Consider the following 17,720-nt stretch of genomic DNA (forward strand, 5'->3'; position numbering starts at 1 on the left):
GGTTTACTCTTACTGTTGCTTAAGATTAACCTGTAATAAAATACCTTGTAGCTTTTCCTCATTCAATAACATGGATTGGATTTCTCTTGTAATGGTGAGTCCCTACCCCACCTACTCCTCTGCCACTGGTAACATAGTGATAAACTTTGGCCTAGATTCAATGTTTGAAACATTTTACAATGTTGTGTGACGCAAGAGCTTATCACTTGCTTTTAAAAGAAACAAGTTAAATTCTGGGCTTGCAAGTACAAAAGAACTTTTGCCTTTAGGTTTGTTTCACATAAATAATTTTTAAAAATCTAGATTTTATTGAAAATTCAACACAAGCTAGTACAAGTAGTACAACTAGTTTGTGAGTTGTATATTTCTTTATATTTAATTTACTTTAAGAGATTGCCTGCTGCTTTGTGTAACCTAGATCTAATACTTTCATTAAATGTTTTAATAAATGTTAAAACTTAGTCCTATCTATACCCTGTTTTTAAATTTCAAGATTTACAACTTCAACAATGCCAAGATTAAAGTTTAACGCAATTACAATATTTCTGACAAGTATAGGCTTATTCACTACCACAACAGGTGAGTAGGAAACTATAGATAATGAATAGCATCTCATAGAGATCTAAATCTACATCTGTCTAGATTCTACTTTCTTCTTATTTAAGGATGACATTAATTTTTCAGAATTAATATTATTAGGCTTGCATAAACTTAATATTATCAAATTATTTTTTAGAATAATAATGATTATTGTAATACTTCTATCTGATAAACAAATGTAAAATGAATTCTCTAAAAAAAACTGTCTTACTTCAAATCAGAGTTTCTTCCAGGCATCTCTTCTACCACCCTCCCCATCCCCCCCCCCCCCCCACCCCCCGAACGAAATGAAATTTATATAATTTACATAGAAAATATATACTTTTAACAGTGTCCGCCCCCCGAAGAAAGTTTACCACCCCCCCCCCCACCAAACGAAAATTTCAAGTGCCCCCCCCCCCCCCCCGGAGAAAAAAGTCTGGAAGAAACACTGCTTCAACTGTAGGGGTGGTTTTACAAAATGTGACACGCTTAAGTTCTTAAGAATATTATATTATTTAACTTTTGGTGTTCAATAAAAACAAAATATTCTTACTTAAATTTCAGCTGCACTGAAAGCCCTCAACTGCACCCAGCCAACCATATACAACAGAATAGCCTCTATAAAATGTTCATCAGAATCTGCAGACAAAATGAAGGATTGCAAATTTTACATTAACACTACTGTAAGTTGTCAGTGTCGGTAAGTTATTAAAATATGTTTTCAGAGTTAAAAATAATTTATTGGTAATCCAGCTTTGTATTTCCATTGCCTATAGTTTTCATGCAGTCTAGAAAATGCAAGAAACTTATTATCATAACATTGAACAAATCATTTAAATTAATTATTGTTTAATATCTTGTAGGACCTGGTTGTTATTGAGAATGCTACTGAAATCCACTCAACTCCTGTGAATGGAATTTTCCAGAACAACTGTAGCCTCCAAATTCCACTTTTGAATCTAGGCCCTGGTCAGCACCAGATTTTAGCCAGAATGACCCTTGATACAGCAGGTGGAGAGATAGTGGACATCAGCCCTGCTGTTAAGATTAAGCTAAACTGTGAGTGGACACATACCACCAACTATGCTTTTTTTTCTTTTTTAAATTGTCCACAGTATTTTTGTTTCCTTGTGTTTTTTTAAACATATAACTTCCCTTCATCCATGTAATTCCTCCGGTAGGCAAAGCTTATTAGTAGAACACAGCAACTGTTTTAGGAGGAATTCTGATTTAATGTCTGTAGTTTAGAGTTAACATTGAATTAAACATTTAATTAAATACAATTTCTGTTCAAATTATTTAAAACTGTCGTGCCCGTCCCTACGCCTTGCCGCGGGTTAAGAAGAGGGTTATACTGTTGTGATTCAGTTCATTGAACGACCATAATGCTCTATCCTATCCATATCTTTCTGGATATCCCGGCGTCTAATTGAACCTTACCGAAGAGCTAGGCAAAAATCCTTGTTAAAATTTGCAAATGACTATAACGTCCCAGCTTATCCATCGTCTATCCCAATGTTTAAAACAAACGTAGGCGCTATAGTGCTCACAAAGAGGCCGGGGCGCATCAGGTCATGCAACAGCTGGGGCGCCGGCGGCTGCATCTGTTGACGATTTAACGATGAATAAAGAAGTATCCCTTACCCGCTATTCAGGACGCCCTATCAAATGATAGCAAGTTCTAAGATAGCTGCTCTGGAACTCTGGGAGGAAGAGAGAGAGAGAGAGAGAGAGAGAGAGAGAAAGAAAGATACCACACCATGCGAATGGCTATCTCTGTTTCTGTCATTGATCTGATCACTGATTAACACATAGATATAACAGCACTTCCTGTGTATACCACCCGACTTGTTCAACGAACATTAGCCTATCTTTTCTTTGCTCCGACTCGAAGCATTTTGATAGATAAAGATAACTCTGAATTTTTACCATGAATTATTTGCTAAACATGGGTCAAATTTCCAATTTGCTCTGATTTTTTTTATCAAACTGTTGCTACTATTTAAGGAAAATTAGGAATTTAATGCTTCAACCTGGTTATTTGTGGATTGTTCTTACAAACCCAGTATTAGAATAAGAATAGAAAAAGAAAAAATTTCATGATTTTCTTTTTCTATTCAGCTTTACTAGAAAACGTTTATTGCTCTTCGTTATCGAACATGGACAAAGTCGGTATACTTGGGAGAGATAGAGTTGAGATACTTACGTGCGGCGCTGAAATGGTGTATCTAGATATCAACTGTGATTTTAATATCACACTGGAGGTATGTCGATATATTTCCGGTAATTTTTGGTTACTTATTAGTTGAAGTTTCCTCATTTATCTAATACTTAATCCTGGAAGAGTTATTGGGGCACCAATGTATAATGTATTGCTTCACTTCTTCATTGTAAAGGCTGTATTAGAGGCTTGACTTCGAGCTCCAGCATCAAGCTCGTATGAGTTTCTCACTACCAGACGCAGTCATTTCACTTTACATCAGTACAAATAATAATGACTTGACAATCACTTAGTATTCTCCACTTTAGAGGTTTTTATTCAACTACTGGTTTCATTAATTCAGGATACAAATATAACTATTGCTAACATTATTCAAATTTATTCAAATTTATTCAAATTTATTCAAATTTATTCAAACAACGGTTACAATTGTAGGCACAAAGGCCTTTTTTCACATTGGCCGTTTAAACAAATAAAGCAATTCAATAACACATAGCAGTAACACATAGCACTGAAAATGTGGAATAAAGAAACAATGGTACATAGCTATCATACATAATGAGATAAAAAAGAGAATATAATAGATGAATGAGAATTGTTACAATGAGTCAGTTAGGTCATTAAATAATTTTAGTTTTAATTTAGATTTGAATATATTTTCAGATCTAGATAGCTTTATTTTATTAGGAAGATTGTTCCACAAATTAGAACCAGAGTAGGCGAAGCTATGTTTTTGGAAAAAGGTTGAATAAGGGAATGGTAAATTGAGACGACGATTTAATTTTATGTTAAAAGAAAATAGATCTGATAAGTAAGAGGGGGCTGTTTCGTGGAATATTTTATATAAGAAAATTGATTTAGTATATATTATCTTTTTATTTAATGGAAGTATTTTAGTTGTAAGAAAAGAATCCATACTACTAGATAAGCCAGTAACCAGTTTTATAGCCCTTTTTTGTAAAGAAAGAAGAGGACGCTGCTTAGATATAAAGCTGCCGCTCCACACTACAGAAGCATAATCCAACCTGGATTGAATAAAAGCCTCATAAAAAACCAGCCTGCTCCTATAGTTGAGAAAGTTCTTTATCCTTGCTAACTGAAAGGTTGTCTTTAATAAGGACATTCTTAGAAAATGGATATGGTCAGACCAAGTGAGGTTGTGATCTATAAACAATCCTAGGCATTTGTAACTGTCTACCTGTTCAATGTTTGAATTGTCTATAGTAATGTTTAATGCGGTGGATGGAAGACGAAGGCGTTTCTGATGAGTTGTAATAAACATTGACTTGGTTTTATCGGGGTGAAGTTTCATTTTGTTAAATTTTGTCCAAGTTGCAAGCTGATTGGCACATGTTTGAAGTTTGTAACTGAGTGACTCAGCACTGTCTGCAAAGACATGCAAAGAAGTATCATCAGCGAACATCTCGCACTGACCAGCGTCAATATGTAATGGAAGATCATTAATGTATAAAGAAAAAAGTAAAGGACCTAAGATTGAGCCCTGTGGAACCCCTATATTAACATATTTCTGTGAAGAGATGGTATTAAGGTGAAACACGCGTTGAGATCGGTTAGATAAAAAGGAGTGAAGTAACCTAACTGTAAAGTCGTGGAATTTGTATGGAATTAGTTTTTTAAGAAGTATGGTGTGATCAATAGAATCAAAGGCTTTTCTGAAATCGACAAACAGCGAGCCACATAGTAGGTTTTTGTTAATATTTATAAGCTAGTTTTCATTCATCTTAATCAGAGCAGTGTGACAAGAATGAAACTTTCTAAACCCAGACTGATTACTATGGAAAAGCTTGAACTTTTCTAGGTAATATGAAATGCATTTGTTTATATGTATTTCTAGTGGCTTGGAGAGGGAAGAAAGTATAGAAATTGGCCTGTAGTTATTAGCATCTTGGATGTTACCTTTTTTGTGTAGTGGTATAACCTTAGCATGCTTAAAATGTGTCGGGTAATAATGCTTGGCAATACAGAGGTTATAGACATAGGTTAAAACTTCGGAAATTATTGGAGCTGAAATCTTCAATACATTATTAGAAATATCATCAAACGAAGTTGTTGAAGACGGTTTAAGAGATCTTAGGCTAACATAAACTTCATGAACAGTGAGAAGCGGAATGATCAGCTCTGTCCTACCACGGTGAGCAGAATTACAAAAATTTTTAAGCTCCTCACTGATTGTGTAATCAGCATCTGTGTTGAGCGCTACAGATGATATAAAATGATTGTTAAAGTCATCAGCAGATATCTGGCAATGTCCAGCTGTATTACATGTGCGTTTTTTTCTAATTATTTGATTTATAGCAGTCCAGATAGATTTGGAATTAGGTTTGCCTGACAGCAGCTTATTAAAATATTCCTTCTTCGACCTACGCACGAGCAGTTTGACATAATTTCGCTGCCTACAAAAGTCCTCAGAAGTTCCATAACGTTTAAGCCAGTCTCTTTTATTAATTGCAGATTCGATATTGTTGTTAAACCAAGAAGGTTTGTATGTAGTCTTAACTCTTTTAGAGATTTTAGGAATATGTTTGTCATATATAGTATAGAAAATACGCAGCCATTCAGAAATGGCAAGATCGGGACAGTTATAATTGTATACATTGCAGAAGGGGGCAGCCAATAAATCCGAAAGAAAAAGATTTTCATTAAATTTTCTAAAAGAGCGATAACTTATAGTTATGTGTTGCCGCGAAGGTACACATAATCTTTTTGTCGAAAAAGTACAACAAACAGGGAAGTGGTCACTAACACCACAAGAGGGGACACATACCTCTATTAGGTTGCAGTCAGGTGATGCGTATATGTGGTCAATTATTGTACTTGATTTATCATTTACCCTGGTAGCCGTGTGCACAAATTGCTTAAGATTCAAAGAATCAATAATATCTTGCCAATATCCTTGAGGTTTTAATAAATTTATATTAAAATCTCCCAATATGATATATTCATTGTTAGTAGATAAAACGGTATCCATCATGGAGCAAAAACGATCATACCAATCCATGTTTTCACAGGGATTTCTATAAAGGAAGCAAATTAAAATTGCCGGATGGTTTTTGCTTTTTTCGAGTTCAATCCAAATACATTCTATATTGTCCGTTGACAGATCCATCCTGTACTTGAAACGAATTGAGGAGTGGACATAGACACAAAGGCCAGTTTCTTTGTGTAAGGATGGGTCTCGGCGTATTAGGTTATAATCAGAGACGGATATCTCAACATCATTTATAAAAGATTGTAATCGAGTTTCAGAGAAACCAAAGATATGGAAAGGATTGTTGGAATTGTTTAAAATTTTTAGAACTTCATGGTGTTTATTAAATATGTGGAAAATATTTAAATGGCCCAATTTTAGCCCACTTTGTGAGGGCCAGGATGATGAAAATAGACAATGCATAAAAGATAATAAAATATCAATGAATAAGAGATGTTATAAACAAAAATCAATATAATGAACTAATTAAACAGAATCAATATAATTGTCTTACAATTACACGCTTTGTCATCCAATAAACAAACACTCGCTGCTCTTCACACTGCCTTCACTATAATTAAAATAGTACAGTGAGCTAAACTAGTAAATAGTAAGTGAAAAAAAGTTAGGTTCCAGGAAGGCGCTTAAGCGACAACATTAGAGCTTGATGAAGCAACAAAGGGCTAAAGCCCATTAAGTGATGTAAGCCTGGGCTAGAGTTCAATTGATCTGAAGATATTGTTGGAAGCAAATCAACAGTCGAAACCAAATCAGACGTTGTACCTTTTACGTTTGAAAGTTGCACATGGTCTTTATCTGTTAAGCTGACGGCTCTTTGGGGATACTTTATATTTTTAGCGAGAATGCTGCTTCCAATTTTAGTCAAATGAATACTGTCACTGTACAAGCGTTGTCTCGGGGCACCTGACTTCGCAGTGAAAAAAGGTGTATTGTTTATAAAACAGTATTTATAACTAATGCAGAAAGACTGTAAAAATCTATTATTTATATCTATCAACTGCCTACCCTTGCCCCGACATGGGGGTACGATGGATGAAAATCGGATTGTTGCGTTGGGAAATTTGTGAGTGATACTTCTCACAATTTCTAGCATATTAGCTTGTGACAGCCTGACGTTTGATAGACTGTCGTTGACACCACAATGTAAGGTTACAGTTGTGGTATTAGAGTCACGTGATCGGCTACTAATAACGTCCCTAATTTTTTCAAAATTTGCCCCAGGCAGCGCTATTACCGATACACGCTCGTAATGATCCGTGGCCATTATATCAGGATGGAGACCTTTAAGTGTAGAGTCACCAAGGATCAGATGGTGTTTCGTTGTTTGGTTGGTGTAGGGGGCGGCGACATGATGTGTGCTATCTCTATTAGTGGCATAGTGAGTAGAGCGTTGGACAACAGGGACATGAACAGCCTTGACCGTTGGGACGCTGTATTGTGTAGAATTGCTTTTAGTTCGTGGTCGTTGCAGGGTGCTGGGACTCGAATGTTCCGATGGTTTGATTCGCGCTCTGTCATCACGTTGTGTAATTTTAACAGGGATTGGGAACGGAGCTTCTTGCATGATGCCTGCCGATGTGATTTTTGTATCATTTATTAGTTGTTGTTGATTATCCTCACATGTTGAGGTGGATATTGTGCTGCAAGAGGGATTCTTGGTTGTGAGGAGTTTCTTTAGTGACGCAGAAATATTTTCTTGATCAATCAAACGCTTCTTAAGGTTAACGTGTATATCTTTGCAGCTATGCACTTCATTAGATAGTCTCTTGACTTCATCCCTTAAGACTGCGTTTTCGACTCGGAGTTGTTCTAGTTGGCTGTTAAACAGCAATTTCTCCGCTTTAAAAGCTTTTTTAACACAGGTGATCTCGTTAAGAATAAACGATCTTAAGTTATTATCCAGTTGTTTGGTTTGAAGAAATGATATTTTTGGACTAAGCAAATCAGTTGGTTGAGATAGGTTTGATGAAAATGTATAGTTATTTATAGGTGTTACACAATCTAACGGATTGGTATTGATCGTATCCTCTGCACATTGATTGTCACTGTTGGAAGCAGACATAATCATGGGCTGTGAAATGGGTAGCTCCAATACTCTGGGTGGGGACAGTGAAGGTGGTGGTGACAGTGATAGTGGCGGCGACATGGGTAGAGGCATGTCGACAGCTTTGTCTGTTGTAATTAGGTTATTTAGAATACAGCAAAATTCCGAATCCACCCAAACAGACACAACGTTAGATTTTCCCTGTACCATAATTTTGTTATTCGTGTGGTACAGATGGACAGACAGCCCTGGTAATTTATAAATATCTTCAACATTGGCGCCATCATCATCCCTTCTTTCCTCAACAACACCAGCATATTTAGTTTTGAATATTCTTTTTACTTTTTCATAGCTAATTGAGTTTCTAAATGCAATGATAACGCATTGTCCTCCATCTTTCTTTTGAAAATGAATATCATCCGCTGCACAAATGTTAGCAATCTTTTTTGATATCGCTTTTTCTTTATTTAAACGATACTTCTTAGCTCTGCTGCCTCTGGTGACAACGCCAGTCCCTAACATTTTCACTCACCAGTAAAAATTAAAATATCATGCTGACATCAGTAGAAATAGATGAAAAAGAAAACGAATCATCAGTAGATCTACAACAACTAAGAATATAGATATCCGGTTTACATTTTAACAATGGATGAGACAATAATATAAAAACTTAAAATATCACAATAAGAACCGGCTAGTAAATTAGTATTAAACTACATTCTCAACCCTAATGGATGAGTAGTACTTCCCTTAGATTTATTTGGATTAAATAGTGAATAAAAACACTAAAAACTATGAAAGAAAGTTGACATCAATTCCGGAAGTAAACACTCCCTTGCATTCCACAGCAACCATTTTCTACCACACTATCTTTCATTACATGCATTCATCATAACTATTGCACCAACATTCATTGACTCCAAATTACCCTATTAAAGTGCACATCATAAAACCCATCCTCTGCTGATTTTTTTTTAATTTTAGTATTTCTCCTACTAAAATTTCTCTAGTTCATTTCTTCACATTCTCCTTTTTTTTCTTTTTTTTTTTTTGCCTCATTTTATTTTTTATTTTTGTAGTTGATGTTTTTTTTTTTAGATATTGCTCCTTTGAAGTTTCCCCCAGAGGCGTAGCGAGGGGGGGGAGGGACATATGTCCCCGGGCGCCGATCTTAGGGGGGGGGGCGCCAAATGGAAAGTTTGAGGAGGGGGGTGCAAATGAAAAGTTCGAGGGGGGTGCAAATCGAAAGTTTGAGGGGGGGGGGGGTGGAAATGAAAAGTTCGAGGGGGGGGTGCAAATAAAAAGTTCGAGGGGGGTGGTGCCGGTAAGGGTCGCTACGCCTCTGGTTGCCCCTCCAAACCTAGTGATCAAAGTGAGCAAACAATGTGGAGTTCACCAGTTTCTGTTACCATGGTGTATGATGGGATATGGTGGTCAGCACAATGGCACAATGCCCCTCCACGATTTCTTTCTATAGCATGATATAGGTACCCATCAGAGCTGAGCGGACCTGGTGATATCCTATAGATTCGAGTCTGTATTCCCAATGTGAGAGTTTTAAGTTAGCAGTCTAGTCCCTACCACCCACCCTCGTCATCCCAAAATTCACCTATGTTTTAATCTACCTCTAAAGAATCTGAGTAGAATTACACAATTTTCAATAAAACAATACATCTACTATCTTAACTAAGGGTCTCGGCTTTATTATTTTTTAAATATTGCGCCCAAAGCTTTTGTTTAAAAATTTCATGCCAAAAAAAATCTCTGTAGGGTGTTGAGATGCATGCCGCAGGTAGTGTGTCCTACATCAGTGAAGCAGTACAATCCAGCACACCCATCTACATGGACAAGTGCATCCTGACTGTTTCATTTAAAAACTTAACTGCAGGATGGCATTCGTATTCTGTAAACATGGAACTCATAAATGGCTCAGATGTCATTCAGGTTAAAAACAGCTCATCATTTTTAAGTGTAAAATATAGTAAGTATTTAGTTAATTTCAAAATAAGTACCATGACATATAGAAATTTTGTTTTAGTTTCAGATATCAAAATACTCCACACTAATTTATTGTGTTGGTGTAGTTTCAATTTGTACATTTTGGTGACGCATAAGAGGGCAGCAATTAGAAACAGGTCAAGGATAAGAGTTAAAAATTATTATAGGAAGCCATTGGTCAGCAGGTAGGAATCAATAGAAAGACTTTTAGAACGACCAATGTAAGAAGTAAAATGACCAGTCACTGGTCAGGAGAAAAAAAGAAAGACGGACAGTAGATCGTGTTAGTAGTGGGGTTAAGTCAATAATCAGAGTAAGTCAAGGCTCGAGGTTTAAGTAGTGCAGTTTTTAAGTCTTGGATTATTGTTAGTGTTGAATAGATTTGATTCAAGTAGATTGGGATTATATTTGCGACAGAGATAGGTGAGTTGCAGCAGATAAAGACTACTACTGGCATGTTAAAGAAGAACAGCACTAGCTATTGATGAATATTTTTATGCACATAATAACCATGCATATAATCAGTATCTCTCACACAAATGAGCGGTTACTTGAGTAATATTTTATTAAATATTTTTTAATATAAAATTTAAATAACTATAGTATCTAAATAATATCTTGAATATCACACAGCAGTTGATTTAGATCAGGGGTTCCCAACCCCGTGCCCGCGGGCGCCATGGCAACCGCCGAACGATTCGTATGTGCCCGCCTCTCACTGTCTCGATAGAGACAGAATTTTTTTCATAAACATTATTGAAAGGTTGAAGGGGATGGAAATCGAAAGTTTGAGGGGGGTGCAAATCGTAATTTGAGAGGGGGGTGCAAATCGAAAATTTGAGGGGGGGGGTGCAAATCAAAAGTTTGAGGGGGGTGCAAATCGAAAGTTTTGTCCACCCTACCGATATTTTAGAATGTGATAAAGGGATTGAAAAAATGAAATAAAGGGATTGTGTAGTCAGCACAATGCACAGTCGATACACTCTACTGACTTAAACACGGATTCGAACTCTAGACTTTTGGATTAGCATACTAACACTCGACTCTTAGGCTATGCCAAAACTTATGCCAAGTTAAGTGGATAAAAAGTACCTTTTTCGACTTACTGACAAAGGGTTTGATGAAGTACAGTTCATCAGTTTCCATGCCATAAGCATGCGAAGGGATCTTATGATTAGTAATTGGCCCAGCTGCCTTTATTCTTACATAGTTGAGTGAAGAAACCACCAGTAATGGGTGGACGCAGTGATGTCACTGACAGAAGGCTGAGATTTGAACTCGGGACTTTTGAATTAGGATTGAATGCTATAATATTCGACAACGATGTTCATTTCGTTAAAAGTATGTTTTAATGTATTTACTGCAAAAGAAAAACCTGTATACAACATGAAATTTACTCATTTAGTCTATCTCCTCCAGCGTTGCCGTCTGTAGACTTGAGCCCTACATGCAAATCCCAGGATTCTAAGCCCATGTATCCTGGAGAAACTAGGACCTGCACATGCAACATGACCAACCCAGGCACTGAAGGCTATGCTGGCTGGTACTTTAATGGACTGGTGGAAGTCATCACAAATTTGACAAAACCTGTTACCGGAACTCAGAATACAATGCTGAACGTTTCATATGAAGATGTTGGTAAGGTGAACTTTGCAAATTTAAAAGCTTATAAATCTGATTTATATGCTGAATAGATGCATTGCTATCGTATATCATATTGTAGTTGTAAGAAGCCATGATCACATAGTAACTAATACAAACTATTCTTATAAGCAAACACTTTTACTGAATTCAATCTACACATCAATAATCAAACGTGTGTATTCTTTTGATGTTATTATTTATTGTTAAACCTACAGTGTTTAGAAAATAAGCAAAAACAAGATTTAAATTGCATCAATACACTTTTCTGCATTAATAAAAGTAAGTTGTAAGATGCAGATTTCAATCAATCATTCCAAGTTATGTGTTTTTAGAAAAATTGTATTCTAATTACAATTTATAGAAAACTCAATAAGGATTCATTTATGCCTTATATAGTTTTAAAAAAAGGATTATTTATATTTTGACAGATCATGGAACATTGAAATTTTCTCTCTACAGACAAATATAAAATATTTTTCTGTGCACCGGTGACTCTTTTGGGTGGAACAAGAACGTTTTTATCATATTCCCCTAATTTGGCGAGTATGTTTTGTTTTACTTGTTAAAATGTTTTACTTGTTGTTACTACACAGGATGAAAAACCGTTAAAAAATGATGTAGTATTTGCTACTAATGTATAATATTGATTATAATAAAATTAGTTTTATATTATTATAACACAATGATTTTTTTAGGTAATACGTTGCGTTTTTGAAAAATAATTATAATATAGAGCATGACATTACTAACAATTTAAAATATTATAAAAATCCTATATCTCCAACTTGTTGCCAACAATATCATCCATTAAAAAACATTACCACTATCATCTTTTAAATGACAAGTGTAAATATTTATTATCTTCATAGTGGAAAAAAATATCACCTGTAAATTCTAGTTTAAAATATTTACAGTATAGTGCTTTTAAAAATAAAATCATCTTTCAATGCCAGCTATATAACTATAAATATTTATTAACTCCTCAGCGGCACCAAAAATAACATCCTTCACTGTAAATGGCACAAACACAGATATTGTGGTAGACCTGAACTCAACGCTTGTATTTAACTGCTCTGCTAAAGGAGATCCCATATCCAAAGTAGCATTGGTACAAAATGGAAAACAGCATAATTACAACCTATATGACAGACTAATTACATTCGTAAAAATGACAGACTGTGAAAAAGCTGGACAATATTCATGTCAAGCTAGTAGCCAAGGCTTCCCAGTGGCTGACACCAAATACATCAACGTGTACATGCGCTGTGAGTTTTTGTTTTGTCCTTATAAGTTTATTTATTTTCCTGTAAGGTTTTGTCCTAATATAATAATCTAAAGCTATCCAGCTTACTTGATTGTATGGGAAGAACAGGGGTAACAAAAAAGTAAAAATGCTAAAGCAATTCTGCTAGTATTAAAACACATTGAGGTAAGGATGCAGTTTATCAATTTTATTATATTTTGTTGTATTAAATTTATACCTAAACTAAATCCAAGATAAAATATGTTTATAAATGTTTATGTGTTGTATATTAATATTAAAGTTATAAAAAAAATTTAAAATAATTAATCAATAAAAATATAGATTATATTGCTGTATTGCCGGACCCCAGTGGGAATAGTTTCAAATGTCCCATTAAATATATTATATATAGGGTGCAGTATTATTAAAACAAATGCAGTTTATCAATTTTATTATATTTTGTTATATTAAATTTATACCTAAACTAAATCCAAGATAAAATATGTTTATAAATGTTTATGTGTTGTATATTAATATTAAATTTAAAAAAAAAATTCAATGATTTATCTAAAAAAAAATATAGATTATATTGCTGTATCGCCAGTATAATGGACCACAGTGGGAATAGTTTCAAATATCCCGTTAAATATATTATATATAGAGTGCAGTATTATTAAAACAAATGAGTTTTATTTTAATACTTTTGGTACCTCAACCAAAATTTTAAAGAATAAAAAAAAATATTGTTGTTTATTACAATTTTTTAAATGTAAATATACATTGCTGTGCGGTTTAAAAAATTGTAAAACTATTTTATCTGCAAAGCATTGAATACAAATTACCACAAAGAGGGGTTTTCAGAAACTCTTAATTTCTGTTACAGCCAGTCATAGTTTGTCTGACTAGGCTTGAAGAAAATACTGGTAAAAAAAATTTGTTTGGGTCCATTCCAAGCAATATTTACGAATTAACAGTCTTTTGGCCATCTTTACATTTCAATCAACTATATTACCTGTTTATTTGGCTAAAATGTAATTTTATTTCCAGGTCCCCAAGAGATCTATGACCAAAATACACCTGCCAAGTACAGTGTGCTATTGGGCACTAGGGCTGTGGTCAACATCCAACTGATTGGCTACCCAGCACCCACCAAGCTAAAGCTGGAAAAACAAAGTGATGTCAACATGACAGACTTTACTGTGGTATACAGCAACACTACTGGCCCCATTGGGAATGTCAGTGTTGTGTTCAACAAAGCTGAAGACAAACACTTAGGCTGGTACAAACTTGTTGTTGGAAATGGAGTTGGTGAAGACCTCAGCTACAATTTCAATATTGTCAAAGGTTAGTTTTTATTTTATTTTGTTTTAATGAAAAACTAAAAGCAAAAATGCATCATTATGTACTGTGTGAGCAAGTCCCAACAGATGAAAAGATAAAGATGTAGGTACCATAAAATAAACCTAATCATTTTTGCACTTTTACAAATATCATAACTAGTTTCTAGTGTAGACTTTTAACATGATTGATTATGCATACCAATTTCCTACATATATAGGAAGTAGCAGTTTTTTCAAAATTTCTTTTTCTGATATTCCTCAAATTTTGAACATATTTGACTATTAATTTATAAATGTAGGCCTAGCTGTAGAGCACTAAACTGCTAATCTGAAAGTCTTGAGTTTGAATCCAGGTTCAAGTCAATGGTACATCCCTGAATCTGCCCATCTATAATGGGTATCTAACTCTCGTTAAGGAAAGTAAAGGCGGCTGGGCATTGTTCTTTCCCTTCACATGTAGAGGTCAAGAAACATAAGAAATCTATTTCATCTGTCCAAGCTATCGCTATCATAAGTCTAAACAGGAATCTTTACTTTTACTTTAATACAGAATAACATAAATAGTTTTTTCGTAATGACTTCTGCAGATAAAAACATGTAAAAATTACAAGAGGAAGAAATCATTATTGTTGAAAATCAATGTTTAACTTGATAAACCTATATTGTATAATAACATGCATTCAATTTGAACATTGACATATTGTACTCTCATGATATTTTTAATTTTTTTAATTTTTAATTCCTCTTGTAGGTTCCTCCAACAAGCTGATGTCTTCTTACGGTGTCTTGGCAATGTTCATGTGGGCTCTAATGTGGAAGTTTGCTTGAAATTTACTTTCATCATTTTTGGTAAGAGATATTTTTTAATGACCTTAGTTTTTTTCTAATTTAAAGTCTTAGTATTAGTATAGAAAGTTTAATTCATTTTTACATACAAGTCATTCTACTTTAAAAATGCTCTAGATATTTCGATCACAATATCTTTTTTTCAACAGAAAATTTACTTCTGGATTAATGGATACTGGATTTGTTCTCCCTGTATTAGATGTAGTTATCAAGTAACTTGTAACAAGTAACATTAGTTATCAACATAGTTGTGTCATTGCCGTATTTCTTTCAACGCAGCCCACGACTGGTGTACTTCATGTAATTCAAGTCACCTGTTTCAAGCTAGCTGTTAATAATTTTGTTACCAAAAAATCTTTTTAAATAATATTTTAACAATTTTTTTAATGGTTAAATCTTCAAATGATGTCATTTAAAATTAAAAGTTAATAATTATTGAAAGTTCTGTGTAGCGCTGATGTAATGTGGTTGAATTAATTTAAGTGAATCTGTGTTTTATCAAATGTCTTTTAATATGGATCAGTATTTTAAAATATTACACAGTTAAAATCAAGAGTCAGTTATGGGACAAGTTTTAAAGGCTTCATAGTAGACTTCAGATCAACTTGTGTCAATACTTTTCCTTTAATTACTTTTTTATACAGAAAGTAAAATTGTTATTAATTTTCAGTCTTAAGTAAAATATTAGACTTGATTTCCTCCAACATATATTAAGTAGACCTATTACATGTCGATGTGTTATGTGTCATATGGCCCATCGACTCTGATTTAAGCCTGCTTTTCTATCTGGATATGTTTCCATAGCCTTTTTCTTTCCACGAACAAACAACAAGGCAGCAGTTGTTTCACCAAGATGGGTTGCCTCAACAGCTCAGGCATTTGAACTAGATATACTATGAATATTAATAAATAGCATCCACTGCTTCTAGCTTCTTTTTAATGTATATATATATATATATATATATATATATATATATATATATATATATATATATATATATATATATATATATGACTTTTCAGTCCCAAAATCTATCTGTGAACAACAGCTCTAACCCTTTTCACCAACTGTCTTTGTTTTGTTTATTTGTATGTTTGGTGTTTTTTTAGAAGCTAAAAATAAATATTTAAATTACTTAGACCTTTAAAGCTGTTAGAGAGAAAAGGGAGCTAACCTCTCTACCCAATTCGTCTATGAGCAGCTCTCTTTTCTCGAGTCAACATAAGTTCTGCTACCCTAATTGTTTTCTTCACTCCAATTTCCTTTACCAGTATTGCTGTGGATAGCCAACTTTTCTTTTCCAGCCCTTGACTTGCCTCACTATGTTAGCCTAACTATGTTGGCCTCAGTATGTTAGCCTCACTATGTTGGCCTCACTATGTTGGCCTAACTATGATGGCCTCACTATGTAGGCCTCACTATTGTGGCCTCAGTATGATGGCCTCACTATGTTGGCCTCACTATTGTGGCCTCAGTATGATGGCCTCACTATGTTGGCCTCACTATTGTGGCCTCTCTATGTTGGCCTCTCTATGATGGCCTCACTATTGTGGCCTCTCTATGTTGGCCTCACTATGTTGGCCTCTCTATGTTGGCCTCACTATGTTGGCCACAATATGTTGGCCTCTCTATGTTGGCCTCACTATTGCGGCCTCTCTATGTTGGCCTCACTATGATGGCTTCACTATGTTGGCCTCTTCTCGAGGCATGCCCAGTCCATCCCGATTTGCAGGCTGTAATAGCCCAATGAATCAGACCTTGCTTTGTGGTTTGTAACATGTCTTCCCATTCATTTTATTATTCCATTTTTTAAGCTTAATACATTTTTTTTTTATTATTTTACTCTAGAAACTGTAATAATAAAGCTAGAATGTCTTTTTGCAAGCATTTTTTAGAATGTTTGGAGGTTTACTTTCTGTTAACTTTTAATTACAAATGTTTAAAATATATGATTATTTTATAAAAAAAGATTATGAATGACAAAACACATTTATTTTTTAGAAGGGCCTTAAGAAGGGCTTATTCCTTTAAAGAAAATGTACCTTTATTTTTGTGTTTTTATTCAATATACTAAAGTTACTTAATACTTTTTTAATTATAATTGCAAAATGGTTTACCTGTATTAATTTATATTGTTTGTAATTTTTAAACTGCTGTAAATCCTTGTTTGTTAGTAAAATTATAGAGCCAGACTATCCTTACTATTAAGTTTTATTTTTCAAAACTATTCATCAAAGTGGTTCTAGTCATCCTTATTTTGGTTCAACAGATACTGTCAAATATATATTTAATGTTTAAGTTGTTAATAGCTTGCTAATACAAAAATAATATCTATTCTAAAACTTATCTTTTAGTTTTTAATTAATGCAAGCTAACACAACAATAATAACCAGTCTAAAAATAATGTTAAAACTGTTAATTAATGTCAATATCAATAGAAATTGACAGGCCAAGAAAATATTATTTGTTTTCACTAAAATTACATTTAAACATCTTTAAATTTGTATTGATTTTAAATTGGTTTTACATTTATCTAGTCGCATAATAAAACTGGCTTTTTTCTATTAATTTATTTTATGTTGTCAGTAATATTCCGTTTATACTTTCTACTTTCAAGCTTTAACAATTAAACGCATACATTTCGATACAAATGATGTGATTATAAAAGGGTATCTGATTTGCAAATATTTGTCTTTAAACATGACGAAGGAAATTTGTCTGTCAAACAATTTTTTTTTTGACAAACATAATATTTACATTTTTATTTATTTATATAATTTGATTGCAAAAA

At 34.0% G+C, this 17,720-nt stretch overlaps 4 protein-coding genes across 4 annotated transcripts in view; 3 read left to right on the forward strand and 1 right to left on the reverse strand.

The window, feature by feature from the left end:
• Positions 1 to 17,720, forward strand: part of LOC131950116 (uncharacterized) — an 89,883-nt gene that overhangs the window by 15,476 nt on the left and 56,687 nt on the right. The gene's annotated exons all lie outside the window — the stretch shown is intronic.
• Positions 1 to 17,720, forward strand: part of LOC131950117 (uncharacterized) — a 45,802-nt gene that overhangs the window by 15,260 nt on the left and 12,822 nt on the right. The gene's annotated exons all lie outside the window — the stretch shown is intronic.
• Positions 2,710 to 16,240, forward strand: LOC131950119 (uncharacterized). The gene is made up of 8 exons (XM_059312159.1): positions 2,710 to 2,846; positions 9,628 to 9,838; positions 11,275 to 11,493; positions 11,959 to 12,042; positions 12,486 to 12,764; positions 13,790 to 14,086; positions 14,834 to 14,931; positions 15,078 to 16,240. Exons 1-7 carry the CDS (start codon positions 2,742 to 2,744, stop codon positions 14,908 to 14,910), a joined length of 1,272 nt encoding a protein of 423 aa, XP_059168142.1. The 5' UTR covers positions 2,710 to 2,741; the 3' UTR covers positions 14,911 to 14,931; positions 15,078 to 16,240.
• Positions 6,254 to 7,116, reverse strand: LOC131950121 (uncharacterized). Its single transcript, XM_059312162.1, has 2 exons — positions 6,819 to 7,116; positions 6,254 to 6,716 (listed from the first exon to the last, which is right to left on the reverse strand). The coding sequence occupies exons 1-2, from the start codon at positions 7,075 to 7,077 to the stop codon at positions 6,418 to 6,420; spliced, it is 558 nt and encodes a 185-aa protein (XP_059168145.1). The 5' UTR covers positions 7,078 to 7,116; the 3' UTR covers positions 6,254 to 6,417.

This window comes from Physella acuta, unplaced genomic scaffold (assembly GCF_028476545.2).
Source record: "Physella acuta isolate Inbredline_101_S28 unplaced genomic scaffold, ASM2847654v3 ptg000738l, whole genome shotgun sequence".
In the NCBI taxonomy this organism is placed as follows: Eukaryota; Metazoa; Mollusca; class Gastropoda; family Physidae; genus Physella; species Physella acuta.

What these genes read in the sequence shown, in the direction of transcription:
- LOC131950119 (XM_059312159.1), top strand. Translation starts at nt 2,742, where the DNA reads ATGGACAAAGTCGGTATACTTGGGAGAGATAGAGTTGAGATACTTACG. An exon ending in ATATTCCCCTAATTTGGCGA is followed by an intron (nt 12,043 to 12,485) that starts GTATGTTTTGTT and finishes TTAACTCCTCAG; the next exon opens with CGGCACCAAAAATAACATCC. An exon ending in CATCAACGTGTACATGCGCT is followed by an intron (nt 12,765 to 13,789) that starts GTGAGTTTTTGT and finishes TTTTATTTCCAG; the next exon opens with GTCCCCAAGAGATCTATGAC.
- LOC131950121 (XM_059312162.1), bottom strand. Translation starts at nt 7,077, where the DNA reads ATGGCCACGGATCATTACGAGCGTGTATCGGTAATAGCGCTGCCTGGG. An exon ending in ACCCCCATGTCGGGGCAAGG is followed by an intron (nt 6,717 to 6,818) that starts GTAGGCAGTTGA and finishes CTGCGAAGTCAG; the next exon opens with GTGCCCCGAGACAACGCTTG.